Source organism: Rhinolophus hipposideros, assembly GCF_964194185.1.
Source record: "Rhinolophus hipposideros genome assembly, chromosome: 3".
NCBI classification, from domain to species: Eukaryota; Metazoa; Chordata; class Mammalia; order Chiroptera; family Rhinolophidae; genus Rhinolophus; species Rhinolophus hipposideros.
The window spans coordinates 102384772-102404336 of record NC_138049.1 but is presented as its reverse complement, the minus strand read 5'-3'; the positions used below and the strand labels follow the sequence as shown (position 1 = coordinate 102404336).

The 19565-nt window shown below is 48.1% G+C and overlaps 1 protein-coding gene across 6 annotated transcripts; it reads left to right on the top strand.

Annotated features, from left to right (window-relative positions):
• Positions 1-1307: 1307 nt before the first annotated feature.
• On the top strand, positions 1308-9976 carry CDKN1A (cyclin dependent kinase inhibitor 1A). 6 transcript variants are annotated; one of them, XM_081039653.1, is made up of 4 exons: positions 1327-1406; positions 3154-3307; positions 6616-7071; positions 8357-9934. In XM_081039653.1, exons 2-4 carry the CDS (start codon positions 3298-3300, stop codon positions 8404-8406), a joined length of 516 nt encoding a protein of 171 aa, XP_080895779.1. In that variant the 5' UTR covers positions 1327-1406; positions 3154-3297; the 3' UTR covers positions 8407-9934. The 6 variants fall into 6 exon arrangements, with proteins under 6 accessions (XP_080895780.1, XP_080895779.1, XP_080895782.1 ...); XM_081039656.1 differs by lacking the exon at positions 3154-3307 and adding an exon at positions 1703-1923; XM_081039652.1 differs by lacking the exon at positions 3154-3307 and adding an exon at positions 1539-1665.
• Positions 9977-19565: the final 9589 nt, after the last annotated feature.

The following is a 19565-nucleotide window of genomic DNA, read 5'->3' as shown; positions in this document are numbered from 1 at the left end:
CGGAGGCTTGTCCTCCTGAGGTCAGCTGTGTTAGAGGAAGAAGACTAGGCATGCCCGGGCAGAGATTTCCAGACACCGAACAGCCCTAGATGTTAGTAATTAAAGTTGCTCCAAGCCTGGATTCTATTTTTTAGTAGGATTTCTGTTCAGAATAACACTGTTCTCTGCAATTTTTAAAAAGCAGGAACTGCAAATGTATTAGGTGAAGGAAGGGAGCAAAAGTGGGGTGTCAGGGCGGCTAGGGTGTGGAGGTGGGTGGAAGTATGTGGGCACCTCACTTGCTTCTGTATCTGTCAGAAGCACCAGGGGGAATATTTCTAGAATTGTTCTTCATCAATATCACTTCAGTAAGCTGTCTAAAAATGAGAAATCCTGGGTGTTTCCCTCATTTTAGAACTTCTGAAATAGAGAGGTCAACAAGCTGAGAGCTCTGGTTGGGAAGCAAAACACCATAGCCATTTCTTTGCTGTGTGATCTGAGTCAGGTCACTAAACTCTGAGCCTCAGTTTCCCCAGAAGTGTATGTGGGCTGTGTGGGGAGTATCCAAGAGAGAACTCATTCACCAACTCCTCCTCCCCTTCCTAGCCATCAAATCTGCTACAATCATAGAGGTTCCTTCTGTTGAGGCGAGAGAGGTGGGTATGGGGAACGAGGAGGAGAGTGCAAGGAGATTTGTTCAATGCCAATTTTCCCCATTTGCCCTGGAGACCAGGGCAAAGTGTTCCCAATTCCCTCCTTCCCTGAGGTGTTGCCAACCAACAACTTTGTATAGGTTTTGTTCTGTGAGCCTCAGTTTCCTCATCTGTGAAATGGAGGAAATTGAATCCGTTTCAGGCCTCCAAGAGGTTTTGTTGGGATGTCTAGGTGCCTGAGGTGCTTGGGGAGAGGTGGTCTAATGAGGGATCTGTGGGAATAGTGGTGGTATAATGGGGCTTTTCTGGGAATTGCAAAGTGAGGTACACCATTTTTATTATTTATGGATTTTTATTTACTATTCATGTCATCCCTTGTGATCTTCTGGGGGCCAGAAAGGGGGCTCATTCTAACAGTGCCATCGCCTCCAGGGGATTGCCAACTCATTTCCCAATTAAAAAAATCCACATTTGTGGCTCAGTTCTTGGGGTAAATGGTTAAGCGCACTAACCCGGGAGCGGAGTGCAGGGAGAAGGGCAGCGCCCTCCAGCAGCTCGCAAGGTTGGCATCTGAGCCGGGCGTGGAGGAGGGGCCGGTGTCCCCGGGGAGGGCGGTCCCAGGCGCAGAAGGCCGAGCAGCCCGCTAGTCCCGCCCCCCGTATCCTTTATAAGGCTGCGGCGGACGGCACCCGCTGAGGTGTGAGCAGCTGCTGAAATCGGTGGCTTGGAGTTCCGGAGCCCGGCGCAGATTCCCCGAGACAGACACTTTCCGAGGTGAGGGAGCCGTGGTCGTCAAGGGCAGACCCGGGGCTGGCTTTTGGGAGCTGAGCTGAGCGTGTCCGCGTTTGTGTTCATGCATGCGCCTAAGTGTGTGTCCGCGAGGGTGTCTGTGTGCTGTGTCCACAGGTGAATGACGTGCGTGGGTCTGTGCGTGGGTCTCGGTTTTGCTCCCATGGGTGTGTCTGGAAGAGCGTGTGTCACGGAAGTCGGGATATGGCGGAGACTTCGGGCGGTGAGAGTACAAGAGTACGAGGTATCCGTTACCACGCTCCCCTCGCGTTAACGCTCAGCCGGGACGAGGAAAGGCGTGGACCCGGCGCGGATGGCTCGCGGCTTGCGATGGAAGCCCCTGTACGCGGAGGGGTCCGGCGAGGGAGGAACGAGGATCCGAGCAGGTTCACCTGGGATCCGCTCCCCGCAGCTCTCGGATCCAATCTGTACCGCCCCCGCCCAGACCCCTGAGGTCTGGGTCCCCAGCGCCGTCGCGTCCGCCAACCGGCTGGGCTCTGAGGTCAGAGTGGGCTGTGTCCCCAGCTCTTGGGAACAAGTCTGAACACATCCCTTAGGGTCAGCGAGGTGACTCACGGTGACAAGGAGACCCCGGGCAACCGGCCGGGTGAGGTCAGAACCCCGCCCGGGCTGGGGGACAGTGGCGCCCCAGAAGTCCCCTGCCCTGCCCTTCCGCGGTCTCTGTCCCACCCCCATCAGCACAGTGACCTATTTGGCTGGTACAAAATGTTCCCAAGGAAGCCGGGACACCGGGAGGTTCAGGATCGGGCGTCCGGTCCCCGCCCCGCGACGCGTCCTCCGGGATCTGGAGCCGCGGCCGACGCTGGGTGGGCTGCGCCGTCCTGCCACTCGGTTCAGGAAGCTCAGGACGCCCTCGCAGCTCTCCCACCACCCCCGGGAGACCCCGGCCCAGCCAGCGCTGAGGGGGGGCTGCGGGACTGCGGTCGGGAGCCGAACCCTGCCGTGCGCAGCGACCGGGTGGTAGGCTGGGTGGAGTCGCCACTTGGAGGGGTGAGGCTCCGGGGGCTTCGGGGGCGCAACGCTGCTCCCGGCCTGTGTCAGCGGCATCCAGCGTCTGGGGGCGCCCCGGACCTAGTCCAGAACTCCCTCTCCGAGGGCGACAGGGCTGAGCGGAGCAGGAGGGCGAGTCGCGCGTCGAGTGCCGCCGCCCAGCGCCGGCCACAGGGCGTCCGCCCTGTCCCCGGGCCCTCGGGGGACAGCGCCCTCCTCTTGCAGAAAAAAAATCTTGGAACTGGGTTTGGCACTTTAGGACGCCCAAACACTTTAGGGCGGCCCTCCCTCTTTTTCTCCCTCCACGTCGCGTTTCGGGGAGGACTTTCGAGAGGTTTTGTTTTCTTTGCTCCCGTCTATTTTTATTTTCCAAAGATCTGACTCATCGGTGCTTTGGGCGTGGAGATAAGGAGGGACCAGATCACTGCCCGCCTGTGCGTGCGTGAGTGAGAGGAGACAGAGCGAGAGCGAGAGCCAGCCAAGTGGGAGTGTGTGTGTGTGTGTGTGTGTGTGTGTGTGTGATGGCGGGACAACGCGCGGTTTCCCAACAGTGGCGGGGCTTTCGGAAGGCCTGGCTGGGTCAGCGTGACGTGTTTGCGGCCCCCGGTCCCCCTCCGCTCCCCCCTCCTCAGCTGAGGGTGACGCGCAGCCAGAGTGGAAGCGAAGTTTTGGCGGGCGGGGAGTCATTTGCAGGAAACTGACTCATCACAACTCACTGCAGCGGTCCAGGGCTCTGCCAACGCCCCGCCCATCCGCGTGTGATTTCCTGGACACCAGCGCCCCCTTCCGACCCGAAGCGAATAGCACACGTGCCTTCCCGCGGAATGCGGCTTCACCCGCCTTCCTTCCCGCCGCTACTCCTGGGATGATCCCAGGTCGCACCCCCTGTCCCCCCCAAAGAGTACCCCATTGGTCGAGCATTGTTTACTGAGTGCTTACTGTTTACTTGGGAATTAAAATTGGTTGAAGTCTAAAGCACGAAGGCCAACGAAGAAAGCTATTCTCAGTTACTTGTTTGTGAAAAAAAGGGTTTGTGTTTGTGAGTTTCTTCTGAGCTGAGAGTTATGATAATAGGCAGGTTTTGATGAGGACCCTATGTGAGCCATAAGGGAAGCGATGGTAGGAGAGAGGGTCTCTACCTGGATTCTCGTCCCATCTTCAGCTCCTAGAAGACAAGGAATATCCATCCAACTACCTGATAAAGTCCTAGATGAGCTCCTCCTTGTACCAGCGAGGCACTGAGAGCTAGACTGTCCATTTCAGCATCCTGTGTATTCCCTCTTGACTAGCATCCCAAGAGTGTCCTGAGGGACTGCCAAACACTTGCTTAAATCTTCTTCTATAGTTAATAATATTGTAATAACTATGTATGATGTCAGGTGGGTACTAGACTTTTGGGGGAATCACGTTATAAGTTATATAAGTGTCTAACCGCTATGCTGTACACCTGAAACTAATATAATATTCAACATCAACTGTAAAAAAAAAATCTTCTTCAATTTGAATTAAGTTGATCTGGGGAGGAAAGGACCTATTACGGTTTCCAGGCTGGAATTCCCACCCGTTCTCAGGAATTTTTTTCGCTCTCCAAATCCTGAATCCTGAGAAAAGTTGGTCGGGAAATCTGGAAAATCGGCTCCTTGAACCCAATAATACCCACAATGGGAAATAAACGTACTACTCACAATGTATCTTAGACATTTTTCCTATTTATCGCTACAGTTTCCAGACCGGAATTCCCACCCGTTCTCGGGAAATTACCCCTCTTTTCCATTCCCGAATCCCGAGAAAAGTTGGTCGGGAAATCGGGAAAATCGGCTCCTTGATGGTTGGTAGTATCGGCCGTCAATTTGTGGGAACGATTCACTTTCACTGTGGAGAACAGAAAACAGTTTATATCTCGGGATTCGGGAATGGGAAAGCGGAAAAAAAAAATGCCTGAGAACGGGCGGGAATTCCCGTCTGGAAACCCTAGGGCCTATCAATCTACATTTTGAAAAAGCTCACAAGTGATTCTGATAGGCCTCTCTGTTTGAGAAACCTCAAAATTAGAGAAGGAGTAAGAGTCAACACCAGAGCACAGAACCCAGAACAAATACGCCTGCGTTCAAATCCTGGATGTGCTACTTGTGAACTGTGTGACCTTGGGAAAGTTACTTAACTTCTCTGAGCCTTGGTTACCTCTTCTGTAAAAAAGAGCTAGTATACCCGCTTTTTAGGAAAATTGATATTTATAAACTTCTTAGAACAGCCCTTGGCACATAAAAATATATAAATTAATCCCAATCTTTGCCTTGAAGAGTGTGGGCAAAGGTTATTTGACGGCTGTGCGCTGTGTAACCCCTCTACGGGGCAGTGGCCCTTGACCTTTTTATCTGTGTGGTTTGGGGGCAAATATGGATCTCTTGGAAATCCTGTCCTTTAAACTTGGTCTGAGGTCATTTAGTGCCTCCCCTCCCCTATCAGCTGAGATGTGGGCTGTACTCACTGTGAAAAGTAGAGTGGGGAGCAGTAGGTATGGCCGGGGCCCAGGGCTTCCTGCCCCAGGGGGTCCCTCAGCAGAGCTTTCACCCTCAGAGCTTGCAAATCAGGACTTGTCCCCAGGAAAACCCAGTCCCTGCCAAGCTTGTGTAGCCGCTGAGTCCTGGAGTTAGGCCAGAGCAGAGCAGGTGGGTGCCAGCCTCATGGGCAAACTCACCCTTGGCTTTCCCTCTCCTGAAGTGGGAGAAGAGGAACTGGGTAGACTGGCCACTTTTAATTTTCTTTGCCTACAAAATGGGTTCCTTGGATGCAGGCAACATGGGGCAGGGGCTTCAAGGTTGTCTAGACTTCAGATCACCTGATGGGCCTGGCAGGATGTGGCTCAGCCTGGGAGAAATCATCGTTTTGCCCTGCCTAGTTCTTCCTCAGCCCCAGGCTGCCTGCCTGATGACATCCTTGGGAAAAGCCCTCCGCCTACAACACCTGTCAGCTGCTGTCTGAAGGAGGTGGTGGCCTGTGGGGAGGCTCGGCCAGAACTGCAGGAAGAGAGAAATAATAATACTTCTGTTTCCCAAGCACTTACTTCTACATACCAGGTGCTACTCGAAGCACGTTACCTACATTAACTCGGTTAATCCTCTGCGACATTAACTATTATTGCCTCCATTTTACAGATAAGGACAGTAGAGCCCAGAAAAGTTATGCCACTTGTCCAAGGTCAACCAGCAGAGCCTGGATTCCAACCCAGGCAGTACCAATCCAGAGCCCTCGCTCTTAACCACAAGATGCAGCCTCTCAACTCTGTTCCATCTGCCTTCCCTAGAGGGACTCCCTGGCTTCCACAGACATCCTCTTTAAACTTTCACAAAACCCCACTTTACAGATGAGAAAACTGAGGCCCAGAGACATTAAGTAACTTTTTAAAGTTTAGATAGTAAGCAGCAAATGTAGGCCTAGATCCTAGGTGTTTTTTACCCCAAAGTCCAGGGTACTTTTAAGTGTCAGAGCGGGGGTTACCCCATACGGACATCTGGATAGGGGGACTCAGGAGGCTGGAGGAGCTGTCAACCTAACCATTTATTTGGGAAGTGACCTCCTGGCCAGGGCTGGGGCTGGGGAACTTCTGGACTGGTGATTCACACGTACTTGGGGCATTCACACCTGTGAGGGACACCTCAGGGGGGAAAGTAAATTGATTTTAGCTGATAATACCTGGTGGTAAACAGGCCTCTGATCTCAGCTATTGCAATGAACTTGCTTTTGTTGACATAAGCTTGCCCTTCAGCTGCCCGCTCTCCCAGTCACCCTGGGGTGCCAGGTTGTCTAAGCTCTGCCCCCACTCAGGGTCTGTTGGTGGGAGGTGGTGGAAAATCAGCTGGAAGGAGCCAGAGGCAACCTCTCATCCCATTTTCTAGTACCATGTTTCCCCGAAAATAAGACCTAGCCGGACCATCAGCTCTAATGTGTCTTTTGGAGCAAAAATTAATATAAAACCCGGTCTTATTTTACTATAATGTAAGACAGGGACTTATATAAGACTGGGTCTTATATTAATTTTTGCTCCAAAAGACGCATTAGAGCTGATGGTCTGGCTAGGTCTTATTTTCGGGGAAACGTGGTAGGCAGACCTCCCCTGAGCAAAGCACGGCCTGGTAAGGGAGGGTCTGTTTTCCCCAGTAACCAGGGCCTTCCTGTGTCTCAGCTACAGGCACCATGTCGGAGCCGTCCCGGGATGCCCATCCAATCCCCCGTGGCAGCAAGGCCTGCCGCCGCCTCTTCGGCCCAGTGGACAGCGAGCAGCTGCACCGAGACTGCGATGCATTAATGGCGAGCTGTGTCCAGGAGGCCTGTGAGCGATGGAACTTCGACTTTGTCACTGAGACACCTCTGAAGGGCGACTTTGCCTGGGAGCGTGTGCGGGGTCTGGGCCTGCCCAAGCTCTACCTGACCTCGGGGCCCCGGGGGTCCCGGGATGACCTGGGAGGAGGCAAGCGGCCCAGCAGTTCGTCTGCCCTGCTGCAGGGGACAGCTCAGGAGGACCACGTGGACCTGTCACTGTCATGCACCCTGGTACCTCGCTCCCCGGAGCGGTCTGAAGAGTCACCAGGTGGGCCTGGCACCTCTCAGGGCCGAAAACGGCGGCAGACCAGCATGACAGGTGAGGACAAATGTGGGGAATGACACTGACACTGCAAGGGACCAACACTCAGAATTCATGGTGCAAGAGCTGACCTGTCCAGCTTGCTCATTATGAGGGAGAAACAGGCCCAGAGAGGGGAAGCGACTAGTCTGAGGTCACACAGCAAGTCTGCAGCCAAGACTAGCTAACATTTATTGGGAACATTTATTAAATGCCAGACCCTTCACTAAGTTTCTAAGGTGGGTTTCGTTTAGTTCTTATGGTAATCCTATAACATATGACAATCTTGCCACCCTTTTATAGGCAAGGACACAAAGTTCAGAGAGGTAGAGTGATTTTCCTAAGGTTGCACAGTGAATTTGCACAGTGAATTTTGCAGAGAAAAACTAATGATAATAATTTCCTGGCTGCCCTATCTAAACTTAACTCCCCATCCCCATCACACACACATACTTTCCATCCCTCTGCTCTGCCTATTTTGTTCGCTTTGGTACTTTTTACTATCAACAGCCATTCCCTTATCTTGATATTGTCCGTCTCACCCGCTGGGATACTATCTCCACAGAAAGGGATCTATACCTCTCTTGTTAATTGCTGAATCCCTAGCACCTAGAACAGTGTCTGGCACATAGTAGGTGCTTGATTAATAATGAATGAGTGATGCTGACATTTGAGCACTTCCGAGGCCAGGCCCTAGACCAAAAACCGTTTTAGAGAGCATTTCGTTTAATCACTTTACAAGTGAGGAAAACTGAGGCTCAGAGAGATGCAGCCAAGAATCCCACAGCAAATTTGCAGCTGGGTCAGAACAGTAAGGGTAATAATACTAATAATAGCTAACGTGTATATGGCCCAGGCGTTGTTCAGAACACATGGGCCATCGAAGGGTATCCTTAGAGCAGAGCTGTTAGATAGAACTCTGCAGTGATGCAAATATCCAGTGCCACTACCCACGTGTAGCTAGTGTGACTGAGGAAGTGAAGTTTTCATTTTATTTGATTTTAGTTAGTTTAAATAGCCACATAGGACCAGTGGCTACTGTATCTGGCAACTTGGCTTAGAGCAGGCCCCCTTAGAGCAGGGATGTAGGCCTTGTTATCAATTACATCTGTCAAGTGTGATGGGATACTCTGTAAACACCCGGGGAGATGGGGTGGGAGTTGCCAGAGATCTTCTCTGTCCTTGCAATGTGTCTCTTTGGCCCTAGGGAGGGTCCCTGGCCCCTCTGCAGTTTGCCTTGGTCAGGTAATTTTGTTGTGCCCTGTTCCTCCTGGCCTGGCTGACTTCTGTTCTCTCTCCTCAGATTTCTATCACTCCAAACGCCGGCTGGTCTTCTCCAAGAGGAAGCCCTAACCCGCCACCCACTGGAAGTCTCATGCTGTTGGAAACAGCCCCCTCTTTTTCCCCTGCAGGTCCCTTCTATATCTTTTGCCTTAGTCCTTTCAGTTTGTGTGTGTTAATTATTATGTGTGTTTTAATTTAAACTCCTCCTCATGTACATAGCCTGCTGACCTCTACCCTCCCACCCCTGCCAGCCCCTGGCATTAGAATTATTTAAAGAAAACATTAGACAGCAAAATGATAGGCATATTAGATTGCCTGGTATTTTTATTATGCAAACTATTATTTAAAATCTCCTCATCCTATGCTCGCTGCTCCTCTCTCCCAGAAGTGAGGTGGGGCTGGTAAGACCCTCACCTGCTAGGTGGTGCTCTCTGGAGGGGCCTGTCTCCCTCTGTTCACTGTCTCATGGACAGTATGAAATTCTGCCCCTTTCCTGCATTATCAGGCCCTCATTCCCTGTATTTTGAGAAGTAAAGAAATAGCACTTTGAAGGGGGCCCAGCAGAGTGGGGATATCATCCAAACTTTGGAGTCCCCTCGCCTCCTGTAAGGTCGGGCAGGGTGACCTTGAAGTAGGCACAGCTTGGAGCAGGGCTGGGGACTGGCACCTTCCTGACCCTTGATACCCCACTCTGTCCTGTGAAGGTATGGGGAAGGTAGGGTCCCGTAGCAAATCACCCAGCCTCCCCTCGCACCCCTTTGCTGCCCATAGGGAAGCCAGCGCGGTGTTTGGCCTCCACCCTGTTGGATTCCCTGGGTTGGGTCGTTTCTAGGAGCCGCAGAAGGCCCTCTTTCACAGCTGGGCTCTCAAGCCCCCCTTTGCCCTTCTACCCCCATGTCCTTTCCCTCTAGTCCCCTTTCAGCCCTGAGTGGCAGATCTGGGATGCCTGTCCCCCCCAAATCAGTGGACCAGAAGGGGGAGGGACACACTAGAAGTAGGGTTCCCCAGTTCTACCTCAGGCAGCTTGAGCAGCGACCGCCCCCTCCTCTCCGCTCTCAGGGTAGGGGTCCTGAGTGGTCCGGCAGACCTCCTTGAGTGGGGATCTCTCTGCATTAGGAGTATGTGGGTCTGGGGAGTGTCTTTACCTAGGAGGGACAGTGTGACCTAAAACTCATCCAAGGACCTTCCCCAACGACCCCACTCCTCCCCCATTTCATTGCACTTTGAATAGCAGCTGAGCAATAAGTCAGGTGTTTTAAGATGGTGGGAGTAGAGGCTGTGGATTGGGCATACCAATGAGCTAATACGGGCCTGGGAGCTGTGAGTTGTCTTTCCTGGCATTCAACACGGAGCCCCTAGAAGCACTGACGCACTTAGTGGGTCTGACCCCAAACACCTACAAGCTCCTGTAATATCCTGGCCTGGGCTGTTTTCTCCTGGCTCCTCATGTATCCTGGTTCTCCTGTCTCCACGTAGACTGTACACCTCTCAAGGGCAGGGACCTCGTCCTGTACTGCTCTGTGTACGCCACAGCCCCTCCCACAATGCTGGGTATACAGCAGGTGCTCAATAAATATTTTCTGGTGACTTTACTTGTAAGCATACCTTGTCGTTTTTAAGAACAAGTAGGTGAAATTTGTTTTGGTTTTTATCATTTTAAAAATTAAGCATTTCCATTTTAAAAAATGCAGAAAGCTTAGCACACAGAAGGACCATCAGGTAAAAAAAAAAAAAAGTAGACACAACAAAGCAAAAACAACAAATCATCACACCTCTGCAAAGATTGCCACTGTCAATATTTTACTTTGTTATGTGGTCTTTTTTAGTTAAGAACATATTGTAGTTTGATATCATTACTTGTCAGGGAAATGCAAATGAAAACCACAGTGAGATTCCACCATGTACCTACCGGAATGACTAGCGTGAAAAAGACTGACACTGGGAAGTGTTGACAAGAATAGGCAGCAACCGAAACTCTTTCTTATACCTTGCTGATGGGATTAGAAAATATTTCAACTACTTTGGAAAGCTAGTAATATCTTCTAAATATACCTCCCCTCATTCCTACCTCACAACTCAGCAATTCCTATTCCTACGCTTGTTCTCAAGAGAAATGAGTACAGATTTCCACCAAAAGACATGTTCAGAGCAGCATTATTCTTAACAGACCCAAGCTGGAAACAACCTAAATGTCCATGTAACAGACAAGTAGATCTGTCAATTGCGTATCTTTATAGAGTGGAATACTATATGACATTTAAAAAGAACGAAGTACTATTACAGGCATGTTCTGATTATCTGTTCATAATTAACCACCCCAAGACTTAGTGGCTTAAAACAGTCGTCATTTATTTGCTACAGATCCTGCAATTTGACCAAGAACTACTTTTCAAATGTTGAATCGTTCTCTGCTGTACAGGGCATGGCTTTGCTCCAGTGAGGCTCTCCCATTGGGGCTTTCCAGATACTTCACACTGTTGACTTATCTCCCATGTATATTTCTAGCACCATGGGATATGCTGGGTCGTACTTCCCAAGTCATGGGACCATCGCAGAGCCCTCTTTCACTCTTGGACTCCGCTCAAATATGGCAGCTTCCCAAGTCACTCAATAAATGGGCTAGAGCATTAGTACATTGTCTCCCAAATCCAAACTGGCCCACCCAGTGCTATGCCTCGTTTTAGTGGTAGGATGTCCACAGTATATGAGGAATAACTTGTCCTTTTCCATAGGAGGAATGTCCCCGCATGCCCCAGTTCACTGACCATTTAAAACTTAAATTTTTACCATGATAGGTCCCTTTCCTGATGTGGATTGGAAAGAACGCATTGGCCATACTGTGTTTCCCTGAAAATAAGACCTAGCCGGACCATCAGCTCTAACGCATCTTTTGGAGCAAAAATTAATATCAGACCCGGTATTTATATTGTATTATATTATATTAATATTATGTAAGACCCAGTCCTATAGTAAAATAAAACATGGTCTTATATTAATTTTTGCTCCAAAAGACATATTAGAGCTGATGGTCCGGCTAGGTCTTATTTTCAGGGAAACACAGTATTATCAGCTTCTTACAGTCAGAGGCTGTGTAGACTATTCCAGTAAAGAAACCATATGTGACATAATGGCTACAATTAGGGCTACCTCGTGGATAACCATCCATCGCCATGCTTCATTTGGTTGTTATAGGAGCAGTATGGGGTAGATTGAATGGGGATATGATGAGGCCACCCTGTATCATTTGAGAGCAGGACTAATCTCTGAAATTCCACCTGGCATGTGTGGGATTGCTTCTGATTTACTGTCTTGACGAGTGGGGTAATTTTATAGACTTCTACTTGGTTCTGCTTTCTATAATGGCTCTTACTTCATACATCAGGGAACCAGTGTGAGGGTTCTGCCAGCTGCTAAGTATATCCAACCCAATTTGCACTCACGGGCTAGAAAATAACCACAGAGTGGGTCCACATACCTACTGGACTCTTAGATGAACTTGGGCAGGACCATATGTCCCCCTCCTCTCAAAGGTGGGCATACTGGTATTTTGGGTCATGTGGAACCAGTGTAAGCTCAGACTCAATCCAATAGACCTCCAAAGATCTGGTTATTCCCTTTCCACACTGTACAGCTATTTTCGGAACTAGCCAGAGGGCACCTTGGAAGGAAGACTTGAGGAGCTATTTATTTTATACACTTACCGTGGCATTACGGGTCTTTCTCTTCAACCAGTGGGTCTGGGTCTGAGAAGTGGCTGAAACCCGGAAACTGGGTGAGAAGCTGCCACTTTCTATCACAGCAGCTGGCATCAGCCAGTCTTGATCTGCTGTGGTTCAGTCAAGCAATATCCTCATTGAATGCTCGTCTCTCTTGTCCCTGGGGACACCCTTGCCACAGGGCCTTGTAGATTGAGCAGCTCTGGTGACCACTCAGGCCTTGTGGCCACCTTACCTCTGATGACTCAGTGGCCTTATGTGGCCTCTGCTCCTCCAGAATCTGTGTCTCCATTGACTGCCCCTGAGGTTGTACGGCCGCAGCTTCTCCTCAGCCAGCACAAAGTCCTCTCACTAGTGCGTCCTTTATTGCTTCGAGGAGGGAGGGTCTTCCGGGCCCTCCTGGGGCAGACAGTAAGCTGGGGGGTTCTCAGACTGTAAGTCCAGTCTATCTCACCTCTCTGAGCCTTCTAACCCCTCCCTAGTACTCTCCCAAAGCAGTTTCAGCATTGTCCCCTCATTGACTGTAGGCCATGACTGTGCCTAAGCTTTAAGGACCATTCAACAGGGTGTTTGGACCACCTGCAGGGGGCATTGCCAGGATGTTCCATCCTGAATCGAGAGAGAGAGGCCTCCATTAAAACTCTCTGTATCCAGCCCTGTATTCTCCTTTCCGTAGCCCCAGCCTCATACCCTGAGATCTCCTCTATGTGTTTCCCTGTTCCTACCAATACATACCAGCCAGACCTGTAGCTTTTTTGTAAGTTATTTCCTTCAGTAGCAGGGATGGTACTTTCCTGCTTGGGCAATGCTGAGACCTGACCCTAATTATTGGTCTACAGAAGGGGCGGGCAAACCTCAGCTCAGAGGGCCAGCCTGTGTATGTATCAAGTTTTATTGGCATGCAGACACACCCATTCGCTTACCCATTGTCTACGGCTGTTTTTACATTATTATTTTAGGTAGTACAAAAGCAGAGTCAAGTAGTTGCAACAGAGGCCACACAGCCCTCAAGCCTGAAATACTCTTTACTCTCTTGTCCTTGAAGAAAACGTTTGCTGACTGTGGTCTGGAGGCGTGAGAGGAGGTGGGACGATCTTAAGGAAGATAAGCATCACCTTGGGAGGCCAAGGTGAGCCCTTTGTCTGGGCTTCAGGTGATGGGAGAATACGCTACTCTAACAAGGGAAAGGGCACTTCTACAGGACTGGAAGGCTCAGGGATAGCTGGGCCTCCATCCAAATGTCTCCACTCCAGGCCTTGGAGCCCTGCCCTTTCCCTGCTGGCTGGAGCTGTGCATTCATGCTCTCTTGTACCGTGTTTTCCCCAAAATAAGACCTAACCAGAAAATAAGCATTAACATGATTTTTCAGGATGCTCGTAATATAAAATATGCCCTACCATATTTTCCCCAAAATAAGACCAGGTCTTATATTAATTTTTGCTCCAAAAGATGCATTCGGGCTTATTTTATATTACGAGCATCCTGAAAACTCATGCTAGTGCTTATTTTCCGGTTAGGTCTTATTTTCGGTGAAACACGGTAGTTTCACCATCTTTAATACCAAATGCAGGGGCTGCTTATCAGCACAGCCTGCCTTTGGGCCACACGAGATGAGGGCCATTTAGAATGCTCCTGTGGATTTCTCCTGTCTCCCACCTCATGCCCTGGGTGAAGCCCGTCATTGTCCTTCTTCAAGGCTTCTAGTGCAGTTAACCAAAGCCAGCCAGCTCCGCGTCCTCATATTTCGTATCACCCATGTCTTTGAAGCGCTCCACCTTGCCGAAGTCAGTGTTGCCCTGGAATCCTACCCGCATCTCAGCACAGTCCACTTGACACAGCTGAGTCTCGGGCATTGTGGCGCCATAGCCTGCCAGGAGATACCACCCTACTCACCACTGGCAGCCCGGTCCCTATTGCCATCTCACTGGCAAGGGATCCATTTTCAGAAGCCCATCTTCATCCCCCCCCCCCTCAAAAGCAACCTGAGACAAGGACTTGTATGCAGGTGCTTTATTTGGGGGGTGGTTCCTGGAAGCACAAGCTAGGGAGTGAAGAATGTGAGGAAGGAAAGGAAAAAGCCACTACCGGTGTTGTTGAGCAAGCTCTGCTGTGTGTAACTAGAACCTAAAGTCGCTCAGGTCTGAGGAGACCGTGTGGAACGTGCCCCAGAACTGTCCTTCTGGGGTACTTCCCTGGGTACCCCTAGGGCACTTAACTACTGACACTGTCCATCGATGATTGAGGGCTACTACCAGGGACAAGTTTAGGTTACTTCTCCCAGGTGAAGCTAGTTCCCGTGGTGCCAGAGAAAACCAGAAGGATGCAAGCATTTGAGGCAAGAAGCAATAGCCCTGCCAGGAACTATCTACCAAAGCTTCAGGTGAACACAGATATGGGCCTGGGGGACGTGGGTGGGGCAGCAGCTGTGGCTGCTATAACCACCCTTCAGACTGCCTAGTGCCCAGGTCAGCACGTTGGCAAAAATCACTGTGGCCTTACCCTCTCCCACCCAGCCCACAGAAACGGGAGCTCTGTGAGGGGAGGTCTTTGCCTGTGTCGTTCACTGCGGTATCCCAGCACCCAGAAAGCACCTGGCACGCAGTAGGTGTTCAATAAATATTTGTTGAATGATTCACCATGGCTTGCATTTGCTTCATGACCTGAGCACTCCAGCCCCAATCCTCACCCCTAACCCACCCCGTCCCAGCATCCCAGTCACTGTTCCTCATCTCTTGACAATCAGTCTGGCATATAACCAAGGTCCTTTGCAAATGGGCAAGGTCACAAAAATTACAATAGCTAACACATCATCTGTCTAACATGGTTCCAAATGTTTTACATGGTTTATAGTACCGAATCCTTATAACACCTGCAAGCTAGGCATTACTACTGTCTCCATTTCACATATGAGAAACTCAGGCAATAAGCCCTTGAATCACTTGCCTGAGGTCACGCCCCTGGGAAGTGGTAGGGAGCCAGGATATCCACCCTGACGACCCTGGTCATACTGCCTGCTCAATAAACCAGAAAGGGGAAGTGCCTCACCCGAGCCACCACCACCGTTGACAATTATAAGAGGAGGCCTGCCAGGACCTATTTCCTCTGTGCCCCTCCTCGGTCTTTGATGTAATTTAGATTTTCTCACTCTTATGTAAAACGTGCTATATAAATGCAACTTCAAAACCAACTCGCTGGCCCTGGTTTCCCGTGGCATTGCCAGCCCTCCTAGTTTGCAGCCAACAGCTGAAAGCAGGGGGACCCAGGTCTCCTCGTTTGAATTCCAGATCTCACCACCGTACCCCAGAACAGAGTATCTTGCTTCAGGATTTACTAAACTGTGAAGTGAATTCCAGCATCTTCAGGGAACTGAAAATTCGTGAGTGCGAAAGCTTTCCCACTCATAAAACAGTTTCACTGTCTTTGATCCTTATTTATTAATTCCGTTTCTGTAAAATGCAGTTTCTGAGCTCAGTGTTTGTAAGTCCAGGGACACTGTAGTTTAAAATTAGCTTCATTGTACCCAAAAAGGCCTAGGTCTAATTTTTTCTTAGGACTTGGTTATGTTCTCCTGCTAGTTGGCTCAGGGGCAGGTTTCTCCCCTGGGGCTGGTGCAGAGGGCAGGCCAGGCTGAGCACTCCAGGGCACTCGGGCTCCAACCTAGAGGGGGTGACACCACATCCACCTCGTCTTCTCTGTGGGGACAGGGGTAGGGGGCAAAGGAACTGAGACTTCCTTGAAAACCTGAGGGCTGGGTCTTAAAAATTTAACCTCACTTCGTTCAAAGAGAAGTGGAGAGAGCCCCTCATTGGAGAGAAAAAGGTCCTGGATTCGTTGCATTTGCCCAAATCCAGCAGCAAATACTGTTGGCCCTACTTTCAGAATATGTCCAGAGTTCAGTTACCTCTCGTCATCACCTCCACCGCTGCCCACCTGGTCTAAGCCATCACTTCTTGTCTGGATTATTTTAACAGCCCCCTCACTGGTCTCCCTACTTCTGTCTTTGCCTCCATACGGTCTATTCTCCACAGTCAAAGCAGCCAGAGGGATTCTTTTAAAACCTATGTTGGATCACGTCACCCTCTAAATGACTTCTGTCTCACTTACTGTAAAACAAGGTCCTTATATGGTCTACAGGTCACATTGCCTGTTACCTCTGACCTCATCTCCGCTCTTCCCTCCATGACCTGTTCCAGCCACATTAGTCTCCTCACTGTTCCTCAAGTGCACAAAGCATGCTGCTGCCTCAGGGCCTTTGCACTCACTGATCCCTCTTCCTGAACACCCTCCTTCCAGATCCCTTTTCTCACATACTCCATTCCAATACCATGTCCTTGGACAGGGCTCCCCCGGCCACTCCCTCTAAAACACACCCCCACCCTTCTATTTCTTCACTCTGCTTTACGTTTCTCCACAGCGCTTATTGCTACCAGATGTTATATTACATATGGAATTTTTTTTTTCACTCTTGTGTCCTCAGAGCCTACCACATTGTCTGGCATATACCAGGTACTCAATAAATATTTGTTGAATAAAAAAAATGAATGCCTTATTTAGTTCAATAAGCCATAGAAATTCTCTGAGTATCAATTTGCTCAGTGGTAAAAAGGTGATAAAAGGATGGTTAGTTGTGAGAATATATATTTATTTAGAGATTAAATTTATTACTTTTGAATTCTTTTTTGTTTTGAAATCATTTGAGACATACAGAAAAGTTGCAAAAATACTAAAACAATTCCCACATACTCTTCACCAACAAGTCCCGAAACAGTATCGTTTTACCACATTTCCTTCATCATTCTCTCTCTGAATATGTACAAATTATTCTTAAATATATTTTTGAATGTGTAATGTATAAAGATGGTACAAAATGACAGTTAAGAAAAATCTCCCTCCTTTTCCATCCCAACTGCTACCAGTTTCTTGTATATTCTGTCAGATGTAGTCTGTGCACTTACAAACATATATGAAAGCATGTGTTAAAGTATAAATTGCATCTACACACATACACTTTTTTTTCCATGCAAAGCATGCTAGACTCACTGGTTTCCACCTTACTTTTTTCATTCAACTGTATATTGTGAAGGTTGTTCCATATCGGTCCACCTGGCTCCTTCTCGTTTTCTCCATAGCTGCACAGTCGGCCATTGTATGGACCTATCAGAGTGTATTTAACCACCTCCTTGTTGGTGGAAATTTAGGTTGTTTCCAATCTTTTACTGCTACAGGCAGTCTTGTAATGAATATCCTTTTATATTGTCATATTGTATATCACCTGTAGGACAACTGATTAGAAGTGAAATTGCTGAGTAAAAAGATTTTTGCATTTTAAACGTTGATAGATATCACATTTCTTTTCATGAAAAATGTACCAGTTTATGTTCTTACCAACAGTGCGAGGAAGTGTTTCCCTACATCCTTTACAACACAGCACATTTTTAAAAAAGGTTTACCAATTGAATAGTTTAAAATGGTACCTCGTTGTAATTTTATTTTTTATTTCTTTTATTACGAGTGGAGATAAGCATTTTTTTCATGGATTTAAAAGCAATTGATTACTTAGCCGTAAAAAAGAATGAAATCTTGCTGTTTGTCCAACATGGGTGGACCTTGAAGGTATTATGCTAAGTGAAATAAGTGAGACAGAGAAAGACAAATACAGTATGATTTCACTTATAAGTGGAATCTGAAGGACAACAAACAAGCAAAACAACACAGACTCATAGATACAGAGAACAAATTGGTGGTTGCCAGAGGGGAGGGAGGTGGGAGATGGGTGATAAAGGGGAAGAGATTAGGAGATACAGGGGCCAGCCCGGTGGCTCAGGCGGTTAGAGCTCCATGCTCCTAACTCTGAAGGCTGCCGGTTCGATTCCCACATGGGCCAGTGGGCCCTCAAAAAAAAAAAAAAGATTAGGAGATACAAATTTCCAGCTATAAAATGAATAAGTCTCGGGATGTAGTGTACAGCACAGGGAATGTATTCAATAATATCGTAATAACTTTGTACGGTGACAGATGGTTACATGGTAAGATATATTAATGTCGAATCACGATGTTGTACACCTGAAACTAATATATTGTATTTCAACTATATTTTCATAAAAAAAGAAAAAGTAAAAGCATACATTTCACATTACTAGGGAAAAGAAAGCAATTGATATTTTCCCCATGAATCGTCTATTTACATATTGTGCCAATAGCTCTAATGCATTATTGGTTTTTGTTTGTTTTTCATTTCAGGTGTACAAAGCAATGTAATTAGTTAGACATTTAAACCCCTCATAAAGTGATAACCTATCCCCCAAGCTACTACCCTTCTGACAACTTATATAGCTGTCATAATACCATTGACTATCTTCCGTGTGTTGTACTCCACATCCCGTGACTATATATACCTATATATTTAGTTATAGTTGGCATTCAATATTATTCTAGTTCAGCTTCAGGTGTATAGCACATTGGACACAGTCTATGGAGTGATCCCCCTAATAAGTCCAGTGCCCATCTGACACCTTACATGATCTTTACAACATTGTCGATTATATTCCCCATATTATATTAACTACCAATTTGTGTTTCTAAATACCTTCACCTTTTTCACCCTGCCTTCAACCCCATTCCCATCTATCACCCTGATAGGTCTAGTACCTATTTGGCACCATACCTAGTTGTTACAATATTATTGACTGTATTTCTTACGCTACACCCTACATCCCCATGACTAGTGTGTAACAACAAATTTGTACTTCTTAATCCCTTCCCCTTTTACCCATCCTTAACTCCCCTCCCATCTTAAAGAAGTCCTAAGATTCCTTGTACTACTGGTTTGGTGGTGATGAACTTCAACTTTTTCTTGTCTGGGAAGCTCCTATCTGTCCTGCAATTCTAAATGATAGCCTTGCTGGGTAGAGCAATCTTGATTGTACGTTGTTGCTTTTCATCACTTGGAATATTTCCTGCCACTCCCTTCTTCCCTGAAAAGTTTCTGTTGAGAAATCAGCTGCCAGTCTTATGGGGGCTCCCTTGTAGGTAACTAACTGCTTTTCTCTTGCTGCTTTTAGGATTCTCTCTTTGTCTTTAACTTTTGGCATTTTAATTATGATGTGTCTTGGTGTGGGCCTCTTTGGGTTTATCTTGTTTGGGACTCTTTGTGCTTTCTGGGCTTGTATATCTGTTTCCTTCACCAGGTTAGGGAAGTTTTCTGTCATTATTTCTTCAAATAAGTTTTCAATTCCTTGCTCTCTCTCTTCTCCTTCTGGTACCCCTATAATGCTAATGTTAGTACACTTGATATTGTCCTGGAGGCCACTTAAACTCTCCTCAATTTTTTATATTCTATTTTTGTTTTGCTCTTCTACTTGGGTGTTTTCTGCTACCTTACCTTCTGCATTGCTGGTTGAATCCGCTTCATCTAATCTACTGTTGATTCCCTGTAATATATTCTTCATTTCCGTTATTGCATCCTTTATTTCTTACTGGTTCTTGTTCATGGTTTCCATCTCTGTTTTTATG